The sequence below is a fragment of the Fukomys damarensis genome, unplaced genomic scaffold (assembly GCF_012274545.1).
Source record: "Fukomys damarensis isolate Sample0158 unplaced genomic scaffold, DMR_v1.0_HiC HiC_scaffold_24, whole genome shotgun sequence".
Lineage (NCBI taxonomy): Eukaryota > Metazoa > Chordata > Mammalia > Rodentia > Bathyergidae > Fukomys > Fukomys damarensis.
Genome location: NW_022900936.1, coordinates 59,962,558 through 59,987,137, shown reverse-complemented (window position 1 = coordinate 59,987,137; position 24,580 = coordinate 59,962,558). Strand labels below are relative to the sequence as shown.

Genomic DNA, 24,580 nt, shown 5'->3' with positions numbered 1-24,580 from the left:
ACTAAGATGGGATCTCCATTTGAATGTTCTTTACATATTCAAATAGAGCAGAAACAAAAACTCATGTTATGCCTGCCTTCTCTCTCCTCCTAAAAACATCATCCAGTCCATAGGCCGGTCAGACTGAGCCCTTGGCATCAGCCTTCTCTTTCCCTTGCCACTTTACAGAGAAGTCGGTGATGCATCCCTGGTGAATGTCCACACACCAGGCTGAGACAGCTTGGGAGCTTTCTTCATTTCAATTGTTGAAACCTCTGTGGTGCCCTTTTATTCTTCCTTTGTTTTCATTTTAAAAGGAGGAAGGGAAACACCACCATGCAGTGCTTTTTAAATTAAGTGACTTGTCAAGTCGGGGACTGTAACAGTAATCTGAAAGACAGTGAATTTAGCGACCCTCTCTTGCACTGACAGCCTGTCAAGACCTTGCAACATAAATAGCAGTGGAGACAAATCGCTGCTGTTTTCCTATTAAGCTTTGGCCCACTGGCCTTGAAGCCTTCCAGGAGCACATGGCCCTGTGCTGGAGACTCACTGCTTCCGAGAGTAGGCAGGAGTGCTCATGTTTGCTCCCACTCTGCCTGGAGGTGACTTCTAGAAGTACAGCTGGGTTCTGTCCCCGCATGATCCATCTGCTTCACAGAGAAGTTAAAGGCTGGGGGTAGGACTGAGGAGTACCCTTAAGCCAAAGCCGGCAACCCAAAATGAATACTGATAGGCTGATCCCTAACTGATACACCTTCATCTAACATTAAGAAGCCACACAACACAATCCCTATACTATCATTGTATCAATTTCTGAGCCATTCCCAAAGGCTGTTCACCTTAAGTTCAGTGGAAACATTACAAGAACATCACTTTAGTTCATAACTAAACCATTTCCTTTTCTTTCCTACCCTCAGTCTTCACTCCAACTTCTTTCTTCATTTCTTACATACTGACTTTAAGCAAGAACAGTTCTCCAAATTGGGTCAAGCAGATCATTCAGAACTAAGATCATGGGGTGAGCCCAGATGAGGTTATTAGAACACCAGAACCTGTAAAGAAAGACTACAGGGCAAAGTGGGGTTATTATCCTTTGTTTTAATTACATTTCAAAGGCTTTTTCAGCAGCCACAAAACTGCCTAGTAATCTTTCCACAATGCAATTGCCCTGCTGAGTTTAACACACTCACTTGCAAGATGCCAATTGATTTATGTGACTCTTGAAAACAGCAACTGCTGCTCTCATCTCTCTTGGTATTTAATCCTCAGCCATGGTAAAGTCACTAATGACAGATCGGGTATTATCCCTGCAGTTCTCATGACAATGGTGAAAGATCATGGTCGTTATGCCTCTGTCCGGCAAGTCAAATCCTTGCCTTGCCTCCCCTGTCACGAAGTAGTCTAGAGACAATCAACATCTGCAGGAATTCTTACTTCTATTTTATTCTCAAATGGCTCAGTTATTTTGCATTTTTTTTCTTTTTTTCCACTTTACTTCTTTGCCTCTCCTACCCCACATGCTTGATGTAACAAAAGTGAAGGGGCACAATGAATGCTTACTTTATGACATGATGTTTATAATCCAAAATACTGAGGTTAGCTTATGCATAAAGAGGTTTATTTATCTCACAGTTTCAGGAATGAAAGTTCATAGCACTGAAATGGCTCTGGTGAGGACTCCTCCTATTACATCAGGTCACGGTGGGTGGTACAATAGGAGGAACATGTACTAAAGGGTGAGATCCCTCTGTGAGACAGGATGCCAGAGAGGAGCGGGGAGAGGTCAGTCTTTCTTTTTTATAAAAACCTTCTAAAGAAAACTAACCAATGTTCCACAAAAAATACATAAATGCCTTTCACTGGCAGTGTCCCCAGTGACCCTATGAGTTCCCAGTAGACCCCATCTCTTCCAGCCTCCACACCACCTTCCAACACCACCACTCTGTAGACCAAGTATCCAAAGTGAATCCTTGGGGAACTACTCATAACATATCCTAAGCCACGGAAATGATACCTTAAACAAAGGTATAGCCTTTGCCCCACTGGTCTGAGTTACTGTTGCTGTGTAAATTACACATTTAAATCTATATTCAGCCCTAATCTCTTATCAAACTCATATTTCCACGCACTTACAGAAGATACTCCAAGAGAACTTGAAATGAACCTTATCAAAATTCAAAGTCATTGTCCCACTCCAAAGTAAGCATTATTTAGTGTCCCAAGTGGTACCAACTATATCCACATCCACAAGGGCACTAGCTTCCAACCAACATACTGTGTTTAGCACATATTTTGTCCACTTGAGAAAACCCAAATAGGCTACAGGGAACCCCAGGGCAGATGAAAGTTGAAATATGTGGCTCACATTCCCATCTCCTCCTCTTATAAAGGACATTATCATTCTCTCCCATTGAGCCCAGATTCCTCAACATCATCCTCCAGGCAGCCACTATCTGTTATGCAGCGTTGATAGTGATTTCTTTGGACACCCTTGAAGAACACATTGCTTTTCTAGTAATTTACATAAAGATTTACAGCAATGCATGTTAGAACTCAGTGTCAAGAAACTGGCATCAAGAGTTAATAATGTTAAATAAACAAAGGACTTCAGATGGATACAATAGTCATGAGATTCCATGCTTAAACACCATGCTTCCTCCAGGAAAAAAAAAAAAAGAGAGAGACTAAGAGGAAGAAACAGAAGAGGCAGGAAGGAGGGATTGAGGGCAGGCAGGCAGAGGAAGGAAGGGAGGAAGAATGGAAGGAAGGGAGGGAGGGAGAGAGAGAGAAGGAAAGAGAGACAAAAAGAGAAAGAGAAAGAAAGAAAGAAAGAAAGAAAGAAAGAAAGAAAGAAAGAAAGAAAGAAAGAAAGAAAGAACTGAAAGAAGGAAAAATTTTAAGGCTATACTTGATACTCTATAGGTGCCTGAAGGCTTAAATAAGACAGACATAGAGATTCCTAACAAAGCAAAACCAGGGGCTTTGTGGGGTGTGGCCACCCTCACACCTCAGCCTGCGTCCTCTCATTAAAATCTTCATTTGTCTTTTGTGAGACCTCATTTTGGGCAGGGTAATGGGATGGCCACACCCTTTTATAACTTGCCAACTTTGATTTTTCTCTGCTACCTGAAAGCTCATTTCTTTCTGGAGGTCTTTCCTATGGATGATAAGTCCATTTTCATTGTACACTGCTCATGTATGTAGCTCCATTGCTGGATGTTGGAATTTTTGTACACTAGCAGATTTATATTGCTAATGGAGGTGCTTCCAAAAATAAATAAGTAGAGACTAAATTTTTAAATACTCAATTTTTCTCATTTATTAAATTCCTCAATATGGAAGTTACTTTAAGTGGATGAACCTCATGAAAGAAGAAGCCTGTCTTTTTACCTCCTTGATCTAAAACTGTGTTGCAGATTGTGTTGCTTTGGAAATGCCCCAAGTGTCCTGTCCCATTTTATAATCAGAAGAAAGTAGAGCAGACTTAGAGAACCAAGAACTCAGTGAACTCTACATGCCCCAGCCATCTAGGGATAAACTTAGGCACATGGGCTTCAAAAATCTGCAGACCTGGCTTAAACTGCAGCTGTCTTTTAGTAACGTAAACTTGGGTAAGTTCGTCCTTCACTTGGAACCTGAATTTCTGTGTTCTACATCTGCACGCTAACTTAACATTGTACATGAAATGAGGTACTCTGTCTTGAATGTTACTAGTCAGTGAATTAGCATAGTGCTTAGCAAATGTTTACTAAATGGTATCTCATTCAATAGTCACCCTATACTATTTCTTGAACTCTCCATCGGTTCCAATATTGTGCTGCACAGTGGGTTTATTCTGATGGGCAAAGCCAGATGTGGTACCTACTGTGGTGTAGACTTGCAATGTAACCACAGCTATTCTTAAAATGAGTCTCTTAAAGGAACTAACAGGCATCTTGACTTTAAACGTAACATTAAGAAGATTAGAATCATTTCTAAACACTGGTAGCAAGTACAGGATAATGATTCAGTATGAGCCCAGGAAAGAATGTTATGGCTCAGGACTGAAAAGAATGTGTGGATGGCAGCCCCAGGTGGAATGCTGAGCTCATACTATGTAAGCTAGCTAATCTTTTGTATGTGAAAGCAAATTGCAAGTCATAATAAATTGGATCTCTCTGGATGCCAGGAAATATAATGCCAGAGCGGTCTTCATTTGGCCCATGTTCACTCATTGAGCCAAAGCCAGTTGTGAATCTTCCCTGCCATTGTGTTTGTCACTGGTTTTCGGGTACTAACTACACCCTTTGGGGCTGAAGAAGGCATGAGGCCAATTTGCATAATTCATATCCTTTCATGTCTGACTATTCAAATAGGGACTGTTACTATATCAGAGTAACCCACTTCTTCCCTTCCACAAGGCTCAAATATCTTACTAGTCACATGTCTTTTTCTGTAAAGAACTTACCTCCTTTCATCTCTATTCCTCTAATCTAACTCTTCCTCGAATTCATTCCTATGGTATCTTATCTATTTGTTTTAACTTAGTTCCTCTGAGTACATTACTCTTCCTGGTATCTCTTTGTTCTCCTATGATACTTGTTTCTGGCACCTGTCTGCCTCCTTGCCTAGTTTCTCTCAGTCACTTGCCAGTCCTCGTCCTTCCCTTTGGTGATAAACAGTAGGATGGAGGAGATCTCCACCTTGGACAACAACTTTTTCAAACAAGATAGGGTCTCTCAGGTAGAATGTGAAGCTCGGACACCAAATATTTGAAGGGCCTAGAGAGATATAAACAAAACGTCATTGGTAGGCAAACTTTTTAGAGTTAACATTCTTTCCCTCTTCCTTTTCTTAGCATTTTTGTGTAGAATGTGCAGTGCACAAAAGTAGGGAAGAAAGCAAAATCAGTAATATGTGAGCATGTGCTTAGGAAAAGGAAAACAAGAAAGCACAAAACGTACTGTAGAAACAAACACTTGTTACAACATTTGAAATTTGATCAGAAGACTCCAAATGGCATCACTGATCTCATCCCCATTTCTTTTTTTTTATAGGTAGAAGTTCATAGCTTTCCTTGTGCTAACCTTCTTTGTTCTGATTTCCAAACATCTGCTCATACAAACACACATGTGCTAATGCTCGTGTACCATGCAAGATAAACCCCAAATCATGCTTTTTATTAAACTGTACTCATGTTTGTGTTTATAATTGATGCGTTTTCAGATACTTATAAGTAAATATTCAAATTTGGGTGAATAAAGGGAATATCAACACCATTTCAAATATATCTTCCCTTCAGAAAAAAATAGTCTGATCTACTCAGAGGTTACATTTGTAAGACTATTTTCACCAAATGACCAAAACGTTTTGTCCACTTCCTAATGTAGAAGGGTCTCTAGAATTTGACATTTTTAGGTTAACAAACACTCAAATTTAGAAAGTTTCCTAACTTACATTTCTTGAATCTCAAATAAACTGAAAAAAGACAGATGCCATAAAGATTATTGGAGAAGGAGTCTTACTTAAAATTTTTAAAAATTAGGGCTGGGGATGTAGCTCAGTGGTTCCTCTGCCTGCCTCGCAAGTGTAAGGACCTGAGTTTGATCCATGGTACCAAAAAAAATCAGAGAACAAGGTGTCACATCCAGGGGGATTTTCAAAAATAAGCCTGCTGTGTTTAAAGGGAAAATATTAGGGGGTTAGTGAATGTGCATGATGCTCCCCAAAAATTAAGAATGGAAGCTAAAATATAGATGGAGTAGGAGAGTGTCTTAGTGATTTCCTTGTGGCTGAGACACAATATCTGACACCCACCGTGCCTGGCATTTTCTCTAAGTAGGAGAAGTCATTTTTGGCTCAGTCTGTAGCATTTTCAATCCATAGTCGGCTAGCTCCAAGGCGGTGTGTCATGACAGAGGAGACGAGATGGAATGATGGCAGGAGGAAGAGAGGATCGAGGGAGGAAGATGAATATATACCTTTCAGGCCACACCCACAGTGACCCAGCCACTCTTCCCGCCAGTCTTTACCTCCCAGCACCATAGCCAGCTCTAAACTTATCAGCGGACTCCTCCACTGATAAATATCCCCAAAGCCCCACCTATGAGGGCATGAGGATTTAGGCGGGCACCTAGTTGTAAACTATAACATGGAAAAGTGTGATGGAGGAAAGAACAGGAAGGAACAGGAGGAAAGAAAAGGAAAAAGGCAAAAAGGACCAAACTATAGCTATCACTTTCTGAAGGCATAGTACTCAGAAGGCAGCAACAGGCATACTTTCATTGGAGCTATTCCTAACTGATTTGCCTCCACTTTGGGAACACCAAAGAGAACAATATCCTTTTGCTTTTAGCTCTGGTCTCTTCTTTCTGTCTTATGAAGAAATATTAAAGGAGCTAATATGCACAACTTGAATAAACAGGGACTAAGAGGGATAGACTATGTGAAAGAGTTTGAAAGGCACAGACACTGAGGAGGAGGAGATGTTATTTAGCATGGTAGCTGAACACTGGCAGAGGACACAATAACACATTAAGCAAAGGAAGATTTTAACTAAACACTAGAGCCTGGAATAAATACAACACCCAACAATGTGAGCAAGCCTGTGGAACTTGGTTGTAAAATGTTGAAAATTTGCATTCAAATACATATATATATATATATATATTATTTCTATACATATGCAAACTTCATATATATCTTATTTCTATGCATTTCTATATCTATATCTATATCTATCCTGTTTCTCACATCAAGAAGAGTAGAACCTAAGTTGTAACCATAACACAAGTCCTTCAGAAAAATTAAACGTCAAGTTATGTGTCAGTTTCTGGCATCAGTATTTTTTTGAGGTTGAAAGATTAGAACAAATGGTGGCTAGATCCTTTGTGGAAAGCGATAGAGAGACCTGAAAGAATCATAGAACATGTACCCACATGCCCACAAACACTTTGAGCCAAAGGAACAAGAGCAAAAGAAACTGAGTGTGTTTTAGAATTTGGGAACTAATAATTCATATGCTTTCTTCCATGCATTAAAACAATAGAAAGGAATAGCACCTGATCAATCCTATTACCTTAGCAGGCTCTGCTGGCTTCTGAAACAGTAACTCCATAGAGCAGTTCCATCCTCAGGACAAGGGCAGAAGTTACTCTGTCCAGCCTTTAATTGCAGAGTACTCTGCACGCCCCAGTAATGTGGTACTCTATTAGGCTCATGGAAAGGGAACAGATTCTCGTGGCAGCTTCTCTGGCAGAAATGCTCAGCCACCTTCCAATACTCAGCTCCATTCTCTTAAGCTATATAAAGTGTTGGATGTGACTCTAGCATCTGCTTGTCTTTCTTAACACTGTTCAGTTGTGTCCCCTTACATCTAGGCCACCATAACAAAAATTACCATAAACTGTGTAGCTTACAAACAACAGGAACTTATTTCTCATAGTTCTGAAGTGTAGAGAATGAAGGTCAAAGTAGCAGCAAATTTCTTTGTCTGAGAGGATTCACTTCTTGGTCTATATAGGACCACTTTTTTCTGTGTCCTCATGTGGCAGAAGTGCCACAGGAGATCTCTAGAGGCCCCTGTATAACAGCACTAATCTTTTTCATAAGACTCCGATTTTTAGGCTCTAATTGCCTCCCCATGATTTCACCTCCGTACTATCACACTGATAATTTTCAACATACAAATTGTGGAGATCCACAGCATTCCAGCAATAGTAAGCTAATTCAGTAAACATTTACTGACCCCCTAGTCTGTGCCAAACTCCGTGCAAGTGGATGGGACTGCCAAGAGTAAGACATAGTCCCCAAGGAATGTAGAATCTGAGTGTTGGATGGCTAGCAACAGAAAAGCTTCTAACCGAAGTCATCTGGATTAATGAGAAATTTTAAGTGAAACAGTACATATAATCAATCGTGAGGGTGTCTGTTGAAGATTTGAGTAGAAAAATTAGCAAGAAATGTCAGTGAAAGTAGAGTTTCAACTAGAGGATACCAGGGTAAGTAAAAGAAAATTGACAAGAAGATCCCAAGGGTCCTAATATTTTAAATTCTTGCCAGACTGCTAGGATGAGAGAGGATCCAATAATTCCTCTTACCTTAATTCAGTTTGTGCTCTGAGATTCCACCACTTTAGTGGAACTCTTCTGCACCCTTGTGTGCTGGATGGAGATGGAGGCAGCCACAGGAGCCTAGGAAAAAGGAAAATCATCTCTGCCTCATAGGGAGGTCATGTAAGGAAAAGCTCCCCTTTCATCCTCTAAATTCTTCCTAGAGACATAAGATTTCAATTTATCTGAAAAGGATGAGTTTTCCTATTTGCTCATCAGGAAATGAGATTGTTGCATACACTGGCATTGTAATAATCCCAAGCCACAAGTCTAATAAATACTACTTTGTTTTCTTTCATTCATTTTAATATTTATCCTCCTATCTTACTAAACTCGTCAGGTCTCAGTTGGAGCTGCCAAAATCCTCTTTCCTTTTCCTGCAACTAGTTTATTCCTTTGAGTTATTAAAATAGGAGGTAGGGATCCAGGACCCACCATTTCTAGTCATTTTATGGGAATTGAAAAGAATTCAGCATTTCAAACATCTCTCTGACCCTTCTTGTTCTCTCTTTCTTCTACTGAAAACTCTTTCCCTATCTTAGAATAAGACTTGGAGGAGGACAGGAGGAAATGCTAAAACATTCAGAATGATATTTAACTTTTCTTATTGTAATATACCAATGATCAATATCAATAATGCTATCTTGCTATTTATTCCACCTCTACACTTCATTTTTTAATTAGCTTACACTTACTTCATCTTGTTGAATAAAAACTCATAAACCAAATTGCTGTTAGTCATCAGGGCCTTTAACTCTTGGCACCTAGTAGATGTCATGACTCCTAGTCCCCAGACATACCTATATGAGGTATGATAAAACATACAGGAACTGCCTAAATTTAAGAGATTTACTACCGTAGAAGACACATTGCCATCAATCTTCCTCAAAAAACTCCTTACTTCAAACACATTCATTCCATCATTCTTTCCACTTTCTGAAGCAGTTCTGAAAGTTTTCTTTCAAGAGTTTCTTTATGAGGTGTGATCAAAAATACAGTGAATGCTGCTGCTGAGTGCCATCTAGCAGAACGGCAGACTTGTAGAAACATTGTGATGTGTACTCATCCACCTTATTTCCTGGATCTGGCACCATGCACCTTCTAGGTTTTCCCCAAAATCAAACTCGCCATGTTTTTAATTGACCCAGAACATCAAGGCCCCCACAATCGTGCAACTGTAGACATTTGTGAAAAAGAACTTTAGAACTGCTTCCAAAAGTGCAGAGAGTGACAATTATTCTAGAACTGAAGGGAAGGATTTTGAGTGAGGTTATGTTACTATGATTTTATTTTTTCTACCAGGGATTGAAACTTGCAATTGGAAGCAGGCAAAAAAAAAAAAAAAAAGCTGAGTTAAATCCCCAGCCCTTTACTATGATTTTTTAATTAAACGTTCACCATATTTTTCTATTACCCTTTATACACAACAGATTTTTTTCAACTCCAAGTCCAAATCCTGCCTAGTTAACCCAATAAAGTCATCTGAGATTTCAGTTTTCTTTCCTACTATAGTCCACTAGTAGACAAAATCAAATCTGGCTTCTTGCTTTAATATGGGGAAGGGAAAAGGGGAAACCACAGAAAGAAAAAAAATTAGCATATTATAAATAATATCCACTTTACACCATAGGCCGATTCTAAAACATCTTCAGTGGAAGCAAGTGCTAGATAATGAGCAGAATTTCAAAGCTGAATGATTTTATATTACTGTTGCCTATTTTTTTTTTTTTTTTGGATTGTGAAGTTTCCTCAAAACCAGTGATTTTTCTGGGTATGGTTGTGGCACATGCTTGTAATTCTAACACTGGGGCAAGGGAATTGCAATTTCAAACCTGTCCTAGGCAACTTAGCAAGGCTCTATTTCAAAATTTAAAAAATAAAAATAAAAAGGATTTGGGTTGTAGCTCAGTGATAAAGCACCCAAGGGTTAGATCCCTAGTACCAAAAATAATCACAGTGATCTTGACACTTGACAGAGACTTGAAACTTTTGAGTGGTCCTGCCATTTGTGTTATAGGATGTTATCAAAATCTGGCACTCTATTAGCAGCCTAGTTAACAGGCTTAGCTGACATATTTAGATAGTGAATTCAGGTCCATTCTGGCTGGCTGTTTTGTTGATTTGGTCATCAGGGAATTTCCAGAAAAGAGAAGCAGCTTGTGGCATTTCAGAAGAGCTACTGATTGCTACCATTTAGTGTAAGATGACCAGGAGCAAAACTCCATCATGGTGCCATGACTGTGTTCTTCAATACCTTCCCCAGATTCTCTATCCTAACCCAGTTGGCACTGGCATAGAACTTTTGTGCGGAGGCAAGAGAAGTTTATATGTAACCACAGTTAAAGTTCGTAGACCTTTCTGGGTAACTCTTCCTGCTGACCAAGCTTTTATTTTCCCTAACCTCTCTTTCTCTTTTTTCCCTTCCTCTTCCACTTCTCCTTCCTTCTTTCTTTCAATCTCTTCAGCAAGAAGGTCATATAATCAATGATGCCCCTTACCTCTTTACTAAACAAGCTTACCTTTTCACTAAAATTGACACAGCTAACTCTGTACATCTTTCCAAACAGGTCCTCTATGCCCCCAATCCCATCTGTTAAAAACCAATAATATTTAGCTCCCAACTCACAGCTGAAGGTGGCTTGGTCTCTCACAATATACTTTGTCTGCATAGCACTAGCTCATGTCATCCAAGGGTGACAGAGCGCAAGGAAAACAGCTGCAATACTGGACTTAGCACATGATCCTTGTGAAAAGAGATCCACACAAACTCCAGAGGAGTGGTGGTTTCTCAAAAGGAAGCTACATCTTTAACAACCACTTTGGGATAAAGATGTAACCAATGATGTTAGTTCTTCACCCAGGACCCCTCAGAGTACTTTACAATTTGAGTGCACCTCCAGCAATGCTACTTTTCTCCAAAATCCCGAGTGACTGACAGATACAAATACATAAACACTCCAGAATGTTGCCCTACTATCAGCACAACTGTCCTCATATCTTCCTGAAGCACTGAGCTAAGTTCCTCTCCGTGGGACTGAGTGGCATGATCATATCTTTGTTTGGCTTCTTTCTGTTATGGACCCCACTTTCCCACTCCTCTGCTAGTCTTCTTTGGGAACCCTTCCTGTTTAATCACTTTCACTGGACTTTTTATCTTGGGGCCTCCTTTTGTAGAACCTGACTTCAGACAAAGCACAGTGTCAAATTATCTAAAAATGTGAATTTATTGCTTTGACAAAGAGTACTGAGGCAACCTGCAGCATATTTTATACTAAAAACTCATGCAAACTTGTGTTTTTCAGGCAGAGAAGTTGAAGGAGAAGAAGAATATCTGGAAATCCTTGGCATCACCAGGGAGCAGTCAGGCAAATATGAGTGCAAAGCAGCCAATGAGGTCTCCTCGGCCGACGTCAAACAAGTCAAGGTCACTGTGAACTGTGAGTATGACAGCAGCAGGTGACTTGTGTCCAAGGTACACCTCCACCTCCTAAAGATCCCATTAGCAAGACAGCATCACACTTAAAACAGATACTCTTTGGTCAGGGAAGCACATTAGTGAGCTGGATACATCCAAGGGCAGGACTTGGCCTTTGAATTTGATAAATCAACTTCACCCATTCTAAATATAACCCATAACACATGTAAAATAGTCTCTGTGTTTTACCTAGATTACAGAATTGTGTGTGTGTGTGTGTGTGTGTATATATATATATATACATATATATGTATATATATATATATACACACACACACACACACACATTCATACAACACTACCATTTCTGGAATTACTATTCTGGTCTTTGTGGACATCAAGGTCGTATCATCTCCGAAAAAGCAACAGCTCCGATCTGCTTTCGTAAGAATTTCTATCTCAGTGCATTGTTTGTCAGAAGGGAATCCTCCAAGATTATTGTTTATCCTCTATTAATTAATTGCCCTGGGGAACAAATTCAACCAACCATGGTCAGATACTGTCTGTCCCTGAAGGCTAACAGGAATGCCTGAAAAGTTAATTTCTAGTTCTCTATTTGACTCAAAGTACAGGCATTAGGAAGGAAGATTTCACTAAGATATATAGGTAAGTGGGCATACTTTGAACTTGCCAGATGAAAGACTCCTTAGATGTAGTTCAAAAGGGGGAGACCAGGAGAGAACATCTATAAGAAGTGTGTCACCCACCAAAGGAAGAAACAGAATTTGTTTACCTTATTCAGTTTGGAGTGACTGTGTATATCATTCAAATTCAATTTTCTGCCTCACACAATTGTGGCTAATGACAGAGGTAAAGGAATATCCTGACAGTTCTTTCCTTCTTCCCATTTCCCACATTCCTACACTTCCTCACCCCCAAATTCTGCATAGTACATACACCTACATATGTATACATAGGCACTCAGACTCACACGCACACACACACATGCGTGCACCATAACCCAAATCTGAAGATATGTTCTAGGCTCTAATGAGTTACATTTTGTTGCCTTGTATTTTCCATACTCTCATTTGTGTGCCAGTGAATCTCTATGAATTCTGTTACTTCTCGGTGAAACTTCATTCTATTTCAAAGTTTGAGAAACCAAGGCCTAAAAAGCTAAAATTGTCTATCTAGAGCAACATGAAAAACAAATGTAAGAAAAGGGATTTAGACTTATGGCTATTTGATTCTAAAGCCCATGCCCTCAGGAGGAAGGAGTAAGAAGAATTTCAACTATTTGTACCTACTATGTACAGCTTGGGATTAAGCAATTTACATTTGTTATATTTTTCTTTTTCATTATGTGAATGTTACCTAATGGTAGAATTTCTTTCAGGAAATTAGCACGTGCATTTAACATATATGTTATTTCATTTCAACCCTGTTACACACCCCATCGCCATAGTTAATTAAATTTGTTTGTAAGGCTCATAGTGAACCTATGAGATAAGTATCACCAGTGCTGCTTTAGAAATTTGGAAACTGAGGTTTAGAGAGCTGAGGAATCTTGCTATGGGGCGGGGGGCTCTCTGTTCAGCAATGCCCTGCTTTCCAGGGTCCTGCTCCAGGTTTTCTGCCTTCTGAAACAGCAGTGGAATATCTTTCACACTGTACCTGGAAGAATCCAATAGACATGGCTCTGCTCCCCACACTTAAGGTCCTCATTTCTAAGAATAAGGGGCTGCATTTTATGAGCTGTGAAGTGCTTTTGTACCTAGCTGTCTCCAATTTTTTTTTTTTGTAATAGAGTTTTGAAATGCCAGCATTACTATTCTTTTCCAGTACTGGGTGTGTTTCAAAGACACATTAATGATCTCAATGTTATAAAATGCTTTAGGTCCTTTTTTCACATGAAAGGCAATTTCTCTGGGTGTTTATATAAGTTTATAATTAGGTTAGTTATCTTCTTTTATGTACACATAACCATGTCATCGTCTTCCACCTCTTTTGTGACTTTTGGAGTAAAGATTTCATTTTCTCTTAATTGACCTTCAACTTAATTAGATTTCTGAAAGTCCAATCATGGAGTAAATAGAAAATATTTATACTTCCATTGTATGAAACATCAAAGTGGTTTGGCTTGCAGATGGTTCCCATCATCAAAGCTACTAGGAGCCTGGGCCCTCTTATTATTGGAGCAATTAGTCTAACATTCCTCCTACTTCACTGTCCCCAAAGTGTAATTTAGCACAGAAGCAAATACTGATAATTTTTAAGAAAAGACTCATGACAATGTGAGCTTTTGCAAGAAAATGGACAAAATCTAAAAGATACCTCATAATAAATTATGTAGTAAGGTGAATGTAAGCCATTATCCAGTATATCCTACGCAACAGGACCTAACACATGCCTGACCTTATAAAAATTGCTCAATATTTTTTGGGGGGCAGTACCAGGGATTGAACTCAGGACCTTGCACTTGCTGGGCAGGTGTGGTACAACTAAACTAAATCACCAGTCCTGCTCAGTGCATTTCTACTAAAAGAATAGGTGAAAAACCCTAATATTTATGCCCTCTTAAACATTTCTCAAAACTTTATAAATGAGTCTGGCTACAAATCAGGAAGAATATTCTGATATCAGCTGCCTTTGGAATCACCTTTTAACAAAACTTCATAAACCAATCATGTTTATATTGAAATTAGTCATCATGACAGTTGTCCCATTCAAATTACCCAAATGTAATTTTCTTAAGTAGATGCATTTTCCAGGTGCAAATAAAGGAAACATCTGCCTGACAAAAGCTTTGTGTATAGAAAAATATTCAGGATCACTTGTGTCTCTTCATTTAAGCCTGCTTACTAACAAAAATGCTCCATCATTTAAATTGATTTCTCTTCTTTTTCAAAACATGGGCTTTGGAATTAGGTGAGGGGATCAGAACGGCTGAGATAAGTTCTGGCTGGAGAGATCGTTATAATGAACAGACTCCGAGGACCACTGCAAAAAGAAGTCCTAGCACTGATTACTTTTTTTCCACCACTCCTTCCCTGATTTATTTATTCAGTTGCCAACAGATGTTGTCGGGGGCATTGAGAAGCTAGTATGCTAACTAGATAGAAATAACAGTTGCTCCTGTTGAGTTCCCAAACTGGATGGACTCTCTTTCACTTCTCTTAGATACCTCTTCTCTGCTCGAGGCCTACAACATTGCACATAGCCATTTTACATACAAAATCTATTTTCTAAGTGGTAGTTGGTCCTGGACCTGACAGAGAGCTAAAGTATTGGCCTGAAAGCTCTTCCATTACATAAGCTTAGTAAAATTTATGAGATTGAACTTCTGACTTGTTGTATCTTACCCATAGTATTGCTGCCAATTTCTTCTCGATACCAGACCTAGAGACAGTTGGTCCTTTCATTGCAGGTTCTAGGTGTCATTTCTCAATTTTGGTTCCCACAGCGCACAAAAGTGTTTAGTTAGCACTTTTGTCTCACTCCAGTCAGTGTTCGGTATCCCTGGGAAAATATTTATCACATAGAAAGTGCTCAATTAATACAGGCTATTAATTTTATTTGTATTCTTTCCAGAGTAGAGTTTTTTTTTCCTATTCCTGAAGAAATTCTCAAAGTCTCCCAGCTCTCAAACATACCACCTCTCCCAGTGACAAGCAAATCTTCCCGTCTCAGCTTTTCCATATCTTTTTTTCACTCAGCTTTGCTTCATCTTGGTTTCCAAGATTAACCGTATTGGGGGATGGGGAAGAGCATGAGACCGGGGCGTTTCTATGGCCCACACTTACATTTGGTAGCCATTTCTGCAGAGAGAACAGAGGTAATCTCAGAACACAGCTGAGCCTGGAGACACCTCTTGTGTTCAGGTAATATATCTGTATTTAACTAGACTCTTCGGTGCTTTGATTCAGTAGTCACGGAATGAGGAAACCTTATGAAAATAACTGCTGAATGTGGAATAAGACAGTGTGAATGAACTTCCATTTCTAATTAATCATAGTTACACCTGTCCAGTCTCCATGCCAACTACTATAATTTTTTATTTGGAAAGATATAAATAAAAACACATGCTAGAATTTTTTTAAACTATAGGGGTACCTTGGGGCACAGACCTAATTCATCCCACGGTGCTGGAAAAAATGGCCATGTTCCTATTTGTATGGCAAAGGTGGCCACAGTTGTGTTTGCCTCCCAATGCAGAGTTCTCAAACCAAAACAAAATTTTGCCAAGCATTTTGTTAGTGAACCAAATTGTTTTCAAACAAAAGCATTTGTGAACTGAGGTACCACTGTACTGTGATATCTCTGGAGGCAATATTCAGTAAAAATACAGAGTATCTAAATTTTCTACCAAAATTTCATCATATGGAGTAGAACCATGATTTTTTTCTGTGTACCTAAAGAATCCCATGCCTCTTGAAGAGATTTTATAAAAATTCACTATAATCATTACAGTGACAATGGCCAATCCTATTGGGAGGTTTAAGCAGCATGGCATGCCCCAGAGACAAGGAATATTTACTTTATTATAGACATTATTTAACAATTTAATTTAGTGCTGCTGATACATACTTAAATCAGCCATTATTGTTTCTAAATTCTCTACAGACATTGCCTTTCTTATTGCCTGCACCTTCTGCCTTGCTGCCCTGTTACACCACTGCACACTAACCTTGGAGGATAATTGATATCATTTTTATGTAGAAGGACAAAAGCAATGCTCAGAAACCATAAGCATTACCCACCACAAAATTAAGAAACTTGTGAGTAGGAGACTTGTAATTCTAACACGGATCTAACCTCAAGACCTCTCTCCATCCATGAAATGTGAGGAATAATAATAAAAAAGAATGAATGTGATCAATTTAGATGTTGAAAGTGCTCTCATATTATGATTTCATTTTATATGTACACCACACCTGTGACATAGGTAGGCAGGTGTCAGCATCTACATTCACAGGTGAGAAGCTGCAGAACAACATCGCTCTGGTAACAGCCTAAGTGGGACAAGTAGAAACTGGCCCCTCTGACTCCTAGTGTGAAATAATAGCCCCCATATCACTGCATGTTGTGCCATTTTTTGGTACCTTGTAAATAGCAAAAATATGTAACATTTACCTTTCAAGCTAATAATATGCTCCCCGTGGTGATATTTTTTTTTTCCTTATTGGAGGTCCATTGCTATCTAAAATAACTCCTTCAGCTGGGAGTGGTGGCACATGCCTGTAATCCCAGCACTCAGGAGGCTGAGGCAGGAGGATTGCTGTGAGTTTGAGACCAGCATAGGCTACATAGTGAGTTGCAGGTCAGTCTCAACTACATAATGAGACCCTGTCTCAATAAATAAATAAATAAATAATTAAATAATTAAATAATTTAAAATAACTCCTTTAAATGTATTTATTAGTACAGAGGGGTCCAGAGAATGAGGTTCAGAACATGATAGCCCCATATCCAAATCCTTGCTCTGCCAAACTGTTGTCCACATGAATGTGCCCAAGTTACCCTCTGCAGGCTGTCTTTTCATTCAACAAATGCGACTAACAATAACTCCTAGGAATGTTACTTGGTTGAGCTAGATATTTATTGTCCAATAGAGTGATACTTCATGCTTATGATGCTTATAAGTTGTATCCTTCATTTCAAATTTTATATTTTTGTACAAGTATTCTCAGTATTAGAAAGATTAAATAAATGCTATTTTCTTTCCTATGTTACTGCCATTGCTATTGCATTGATTCTAATGGAAAAAAAGAGACTTACTATTAGTGATATAAGAATAAAAAAGTCCTATTAATATTTTCAGAACCTAGAAATTTGAAATAATAAAAACTGGAAGAGTCCTTTGACAATTATAAGCTATCCTGAAATCACATAAAGAGTAACAATGGATCTCTCTGTGCAGCACTTTTATGAAGGCATATTTTTATTATAACAATATTTTGAGCAAAGACATCTATTATTTTAATTAACTAAGCATGCTGCGTATGATTTGTAATAGTCTTTCTTAGCCTCGCCTATACAGAATGCATTAAAAATGAATTTTGAATTGTTCATTTCAATAAACCATAAAAGAACAGACCTCCGCTATGGTGTCATTTTAGAAATAGCAGGAACAGTGAGGGTCCTCATGTACTTGTCAGTATCCATGACTTTCCTTTTCGATAAGAAACATCCTAGATTTGGAAAGAGAGAAGCAAGTGGTTAGCTCTGGTAATCGACCAGCATCCGCCTTACCAAGATTGCTGCACTCAACCAGCCAGGCGTGGTAAAACACACCTGTAATCCCAGTAATGTGGGAAGCTGAGGCAGGAAGATCACAAGTTCAACTTAGTGAGACCCTTTCTCAAAATTAAAAAAAAAAAAGGCGGGCTTGGAATCTCACTAATAGAGCACCCCTGGGTTCAATCTTCCAATAGTGCAACAATGACAAAATGTTTAACCTTAGTTTGTTGGTAGCTTCCCCAGGTGGGGACCACTGGTGGCTAATGAAGAACTTGTGCTTACTTATTTAGTTCCCAAACAAACTGAGAAATAAGTGAAAGGATGTTGTGGGAGACACAAAACACGCACGCGCATGTACACACACACACACACACACACACACACACTACCATAGTTCAACTCACCTCGAAGTGATGGTGGGAAACCTGTCCACATGAGAGCTGGAAGGAAAGAGACCAGAGAGACTTCCTCCTTGGAGAAACAGAGGAGAACCTTTGTCCCCTGCCAAAGCTTGTTTCAAATGGACCAAACAGGGCCAGGGATTTAGCTCAGTGGTACCGCCACCTGCCTTGCAAGCACAAGGTACTGAGTTTTAACCTGGTACAAGAAAAAAAAAAAAAAAGAACAAACATGCCAAACAGGCTCAGTTTATTCCCAAGTTTTTCAATCCAAAAAAAAAAAAAAATCACTCTGCTTCCCCCACCTCCAAGAAGGTGCCAGAGCAGTAAGTGCACTAAAGTAAAGAAGTAAACACCCAGAGAGAAGAACTCTCCACCGAACTTGTCACCAGGGAACTGCATTTCTGGTCCCATCATAGCGGGACTTACAGGTATCTACCAAGTTAAGAAGTGCCAGTCAGAGATGCGTGCCAGAGATGGTGTGACAGGAAGCAAGGAATTTTTCCAGGTTGTGGGTCAGTCGAGTAAAGCAAGTCATCATTCGAGATTGGTGAGTTATAAGCACACAGTCATAGACATTCACAAACACTGTTTAAGCCCTTTTCAAATATAAAATTGAACAAACCTAGAGAATCACATGTAAAATTGTCTTTCCAGACAACAAAAATGGGCCACTGTGCTACAAGTGTGAGGTCATATGCTTCTTACAAACCTAATGCAATGGGGAGTGAGGATGGGCAACAGATATTTATTGAGTGTTTTCTTGCTGGTGGTCTACATCTTTGCCTTACCTCAGTGGGTGACATTGCCTAGAGTCCAATTGGAAAACCTGGGTGTTATCTTTCTGATTCTGTTTCTCTGCCTCCCCCTTCACATCTAATCCATTGCTGCTTTGATCACTTCTGAGGCTTTGTAAAACTTGAATCTGTGCCCTTCTTCCAGGCCCTTTATCACTAATCTAGTGCAGGACATCTCTGAATTCCTTTATCAGCTTCCAAATGTGCCTCCCTGCTGCTAGCTCCAATGTGTTATTGCTGAGGAAATTGAAGCTGTGTGACTCTGGGCAAAATATTAAACTCACTAATGAGGAAGAGCAAATGAGGGACAGAGTCTAGAGTTGAGCTCAAGTTTATCAAATTAAATATCAGATCCTAAACTCTCTTCTATACTACACACCTACACCAGTATCTCTCTCACCAATGCAACTATTTCCAATTCTTGCATTACCCTTTGAGCTGATTTAGTCTAATGACCTATATAACCCATCATAGAATAATTTTTAAGTGGAATCTTAGTGGTCATTTTAAGCCAACTCCTTCTTTTAAAAGTAAAATGCTCACAGTAATATAGATACTTGCCCAAGTCTATCTACAAGTAGGGTAGAAAATAAGACTTCAGATTTCCCATTTCTGACTGCTACTCCTGACTCCTAATCCATGGAATAGATAAATGAATTATAATCTGGAAAGTTAGCAATTTAAAGTTTAAGAGCACTGGGCGTGGTGGCCTACACCTGTAATCCCAGGCTGAGGCAGGAGGATCGCTGTGAGTTCAAGACCAACCTGGGCTACATAGTGAGTTCCAGTTCAGTCTCAACTACATAGTGAGACCATGTCTCAAAAAAGCAAAAATAAATAAATAAATAAAGTTTAAAAGCATTAAAGGTGTGAAAATGTATGTGTTATAATGATACCAAGTGTCCTTTTGTAAATATTGGTCTATTTTAGCTAGAATTTTAGGTTTTTTTAATAGCCAGAAGGGTTGATATCTATCATTAAAGTGTGGTTCTCTCATTTTATAGGTAATAAAACCAAGGCCTGGGAGATAAAAGTCTGTAACAGGAGGTCCATGCAGCCAAACTGAAGCTAGAGTCTAAGACTCCTACTCAGTCCTTCTTCCACTACATCATCTTCCTACTTTGTGTCCATACAACAACAATGACAACATAAAAGAGCAGATAAGTCCAAAAAGAAACACCACAACAAAAGCAACAAAACAACAGCACTGCTCTCTAGTCTTCTTGTTTACATATGGGCTGACAGAGATTTTCCCAGATATGCTCTTACTGTTCTCTCTGACACTGACTTAAAAATTTCCAAGCTGATAAAGATGATGTTGCTGGCTAGCATAAGGCTTTTGTATACCATTTTAAACTCAGATGATCAGAGTCTTCTATGGACAGAAAACTTAAATAGTCTTCAAAACATAAGGAGAAAAATCAGAAATAGGATGGACCAGAAGCTGAAGAACAGTTAAATAATTTTTTAAAACTAAAGTTCACTTTACACATTCCCTTAAAATAAGCTTTTCCTCTATAAAGTCCAGACAGGTTGTTTTGGTCTTTTCCACATTTTCCAAGTCAAACTGCCATTTCCTGGCAAATGACCTTTGAACAGCAAAGTCCTTTTCTTAAAGATCCAAAACTGCACAAACATAGCATCGTCATGCCCAGGAGTTCACTATATTCCTCATGCGAACCTGTAGGGCTTTTTGAAAAATAATCATGGGACAAATCAGGATATCAGATATATTTCTGAGCTCATCACAAGCCTGTTATAGTTTTGTAAGCCCAGCCACAGGCAGAAAAAATTCAAGAACACAACTGCCAGGACAAGTATAGGCTGATAAAAAAGGGAGTTTTCTGTGCATTAGGATGGATGTCAAACTGAGCCCCATACACAGAAACAAAATTTACTAGGTCATAGTAGTAAGGGTATACATAGAAGAAATGCAGTAATCACCTAATATTACCTTTGTGTCTGTTTGTTTCTGATTTCTTTCAACAATCTCAAGCTTAGCTTGGGTTAGGAAGACTTTAGCCTTCTACTATTTTCATCAGGCTTCTCAAAGCCAATTCAGACTGTAGTGGTAGTAATGATGGTAGCAAATAAAAAGAAAAATGGCCAAATTATACATATAAAATCCCAAGTCTTTTAGTATCACTGCTTAATTCATCAAAAGAAAAAATTGCAAATATTATAATTTATAATTAGAACAGTTGGTAATTTATTGCGGAAGGGATAAAAGAGATCCTAGGTTCCATTTCCATGAAACTTTGTTAAATGTCTCATTTACATAAACTTGACTCATTTCATTAATCATCCCTTATTTTTGTTTAGTTCTTTAGTGATCAGTTCTTCTCAACAGATCCTATGATTTTTGGGACTGGAGCCTTCAGACAAAACTTTTCCTGATTTCCTCCAATCAGCTTGTCCTTTCTAATTCCTCCCTGAATGGAAATTTTAGATCAACTTCTGGTTCTCATATAAACCCATGTGCCTGTCCTTCCTGCAGATCCTCCCACTATCACGGAGTCCAAGAGCAATGAAGCCACCACAGGGCGACAAGCTTCACTCAAATGTGAGGCCTCGGCAGTGCCTGCACCTGACTTTGAGTGGTACCGGGATGACACCAGGTATGTGGCCAAGCTACCATGTGTTCCACTTGAAGGGATCTAAAACCCACTGGCAAAGCCAAGCCCAGTTATAGCTATGCAGAACTATACTATTCAGCTCTTCCTTTTTAGTATATTTATCAAGTGCTTTGGAGCTATGGCTCTTAAGCTGAAGTCCAAAAACACTCATTAAATATAAAAAATGAAATACATGGTGTGATGTGTAGTTTCCACCTGCATCTCTTCCTTGAACAACAGCAAACACTCAAGCCCAATGGAAACCATCCATTCCTGATGAGTTCTCCATGTCTATTAGTAGTCACTTGTTCTGATAATTAGAATTAAATAATAAGAATTAAAATTAAAATGAGGAATTGAGCAGAGACTAGTCAATTCTGTTTGTTTCCTCTCTTTTTCTTCCAGGGTAAAGATAGGGAAGGAATTACTAAATTAAGACTACTATCATTGTTCCTTTTAACTTTTCTGTTTTTGAACTCTTAGGATAAACAGTGCTCATGGCCTTGAGATTAAGAGCACGGAGGGACAGTCCTCCCTGACGGTGACCAATGTCACTGAGGAGCACTATGGCAACTATACCTGCGTGGCTGCCAACAAGCTGGGGGTCACCAATGCCAGCCTAGTCCTTTTCAGTAAGTATGGCAAAGCAGGGTCTAACTTGGCATAATCAAAATGATTGCATTCTTCCCTGGAAACTTGATAATCACTCCCTTATTATTAAAGGTAAATTTGTACCAAAATAAAAATATATTCACTGAGATCAAAGCACAGGATTCTCAATTCCTGTGCCCAAGAGAATCTTACAAACTGAATAACTTCTCTTTGCACTCTCTTATTTTTTTATTTGTTTTTCTTAGTCGTGTTTTTTTCCTGGTGGGTTAAACTGAAAAAATATTCAAGGAACATGTACCTCTTTGATGGTCCACCTCTTTAAGCAGCAGAGGTGAGCTAAGAATTTGGAAATAGATGATTGTTACAAGTTATCAGTAATGGGTGTGATTAAGGAAGTGTGAGTAGATAAGGTGCTGAGAGAAAGAACAGGCTAGAAAAGTATGTATGTACAACACAAAAGGAAGGTTGGCATGAATGATTAAAACATGATATAAAATCTAAAGGACTAAAATAAGGTTGCATAAAGATTTCCATATGATAGTGGGAAACATTACTTTTCTGATTTATTTCATTTTATTTTTTTTTGCAACAGAGTTGGAGTAGTAGGAAAGGGAGCATTTCTGGAAACCTGAAAGTTGACTAAGAAGGTCTCAGTGATTTGAAAGTTACTAATATTGGGAGGAGTCACCACCTTGGCATCCTCTCTTTGGCAGCATGTGACAATCAGGACTCTCACTCCCCGGCCTTAATGATCAGGAAACTATGAGCAAAGAAGTAAAAGCCCCCGCAGAGCCAGAGGATGAGTAGGATCACAAGAAAATGACATTTGTGTTATGGCTTGTCCCAGAAAGCCTCATGCAGTCACAGGTTTTTCTAGAAATAATTCTTGGTGCAATGCTAGGCTCAAGGGCATTAGGATGAAGGGTGTGAGTGCTACCTGCCCTAAGTGATCTGCATAAAATGAAAGGGCAGAAAGACTGTTAGGAAGTAGAAAGGTCATATTCCTGCCTGCTTGTCTCCAAAGACCAAGCATCACTGTTTTTTCACTTCAGCTGGAGACGTCAATGTCCACGAGACACTTGGGAGGATTTGTGTTAAGAAATGTAGTTACTTAATTCATTCCCAGTGTCAGGGATTCCAAAAGTTAGAGGCAAAAACCAACCTCAGCTACTAACTTAAAATTCTATCAAATCTAGGATGACCTGGTTAGGTGTAAAGGATCCACTTAACGAGAAGGCTTTTGGGGGATATTAGAAAAGAGAAAATGTAACAACTGGGTTAGAAAAGTTGGGCAAATATACCTCTGCAATAAAATATGTTTTTGTCCATGGAGAATAAGTATATTAATGATATATTTCAAATAATAAATAAAATATTGCCTCTGCTCTAAGAGAAAGGAAGAGAAAGGAGTATGAAAGGATGGAATACTTAGGGGAAAGAGCAAGAGCACATGCAATGGCATAGCTGGGGGTGGGGGACAGAGGAGCCAATCCTCCTAGGGAGGCACATTTTTTGAGCAACATTATTGCCAAAAGGAAAAATATATGATATTTATGGTTCTTTTGAACTATACTTGATGTTAAGCTAAGGTTTCTTATGTGTGTCTGAATGCAGCAGCATCTCTAGCCTCGTGGCTACTTACACATGAATTGTACTGAGTGGTTTCCATTAGCATCTAGACCATTGCACTGAAGGACTGCCCTGGAGCAGCAAGAACTTTAACTGAGCCACTGAGCACTGGGCTGGGTCAGAGATAATGGAGGTACTCCTAGAAGTTGCAAAAAGTAATCTCAAGAATCTTATAAAATTTCTGTTAGTAAACTGAGAATTAGAGAATCAGGCTAATGTATTATAATCATACTTCCTTTGAGGATTAGAGAGAAGTCCCCCCGAATGAAGTATGGAGAAATGTATGGTGTAGGGATTAATGATAGCTACTTGTATGTGAGCTCACACTGCCCTTTTACACAGCCACCCACATGGGTACCAGATCTGCGTTTAGCAGCATATGCAAAGGCAGCATACACATCAGCATTTGGCTTGTACTTGATTTCTTACTTTATAGGATAATAAAAATGTATTATGCTTACTGAAGAACGCAATATGAAAGGTCATTAGGCTTTGAGATGAAAAGGAACTATCAAAGCTGCAGAAAGGTAATGAGTCAGTGTTTCAGTTTCTTAGACTCAACCAGTAATTTTAAACACTTTAAGGGAGAGCTCTGATTATTTCTTACCAAGAATGGCAATTCCCCACACAGCCTTCCGTTGCCATTAGGTTTGAGAAGTTCCTTGGTACAAGCTCTATAGTTGAAACCTTGAAGATAAGGCTCTATGGTAGCACAATTCACACGAGGCAGAAAGAGGTGGGGAAGGAGGGAGGGAGAGAATCAGAGAGAGAGAGAGAGAGAGAGAGAGAGAGAGAGAGA

The 24,580-nt window shown here is 39.1% G+C and overlaps 1 protein-coding gene across 3 annotated transcripts in view; it reads left to right on the top strand.

Annotated features, from left to right (window-relative positions):
- The window catches only part of Lsamp (limbic system associated membrane protein), a 1,351,571-nt gene that overhangs the window by 1,297,541 nt on the left and 29,450 nt on the right, over positions 1 to 24,580 (top strand). For all 3 annotated transcript variants that reach the window (XM_033768029.1, XM_010630058.2, XM_010630057.2), the window contains 3 exons: positions 11,375 to 11,509; positions 21,423 to 21,543; positions 22,024 to 22,172. In XM_033768029.1, the coding sequence (XP_033623920.1) occupies positions 11,375 to 11,509; positions 21,423 to 21,543; positions 22,024 to 22,172 (405 nt within the window). The remainder of the gene's footprint in view (positions 1 to 11,374; positions 11,510 to 21,422; positions 21,544 to 22,023; positions 22,173 to 24,580) is intronic.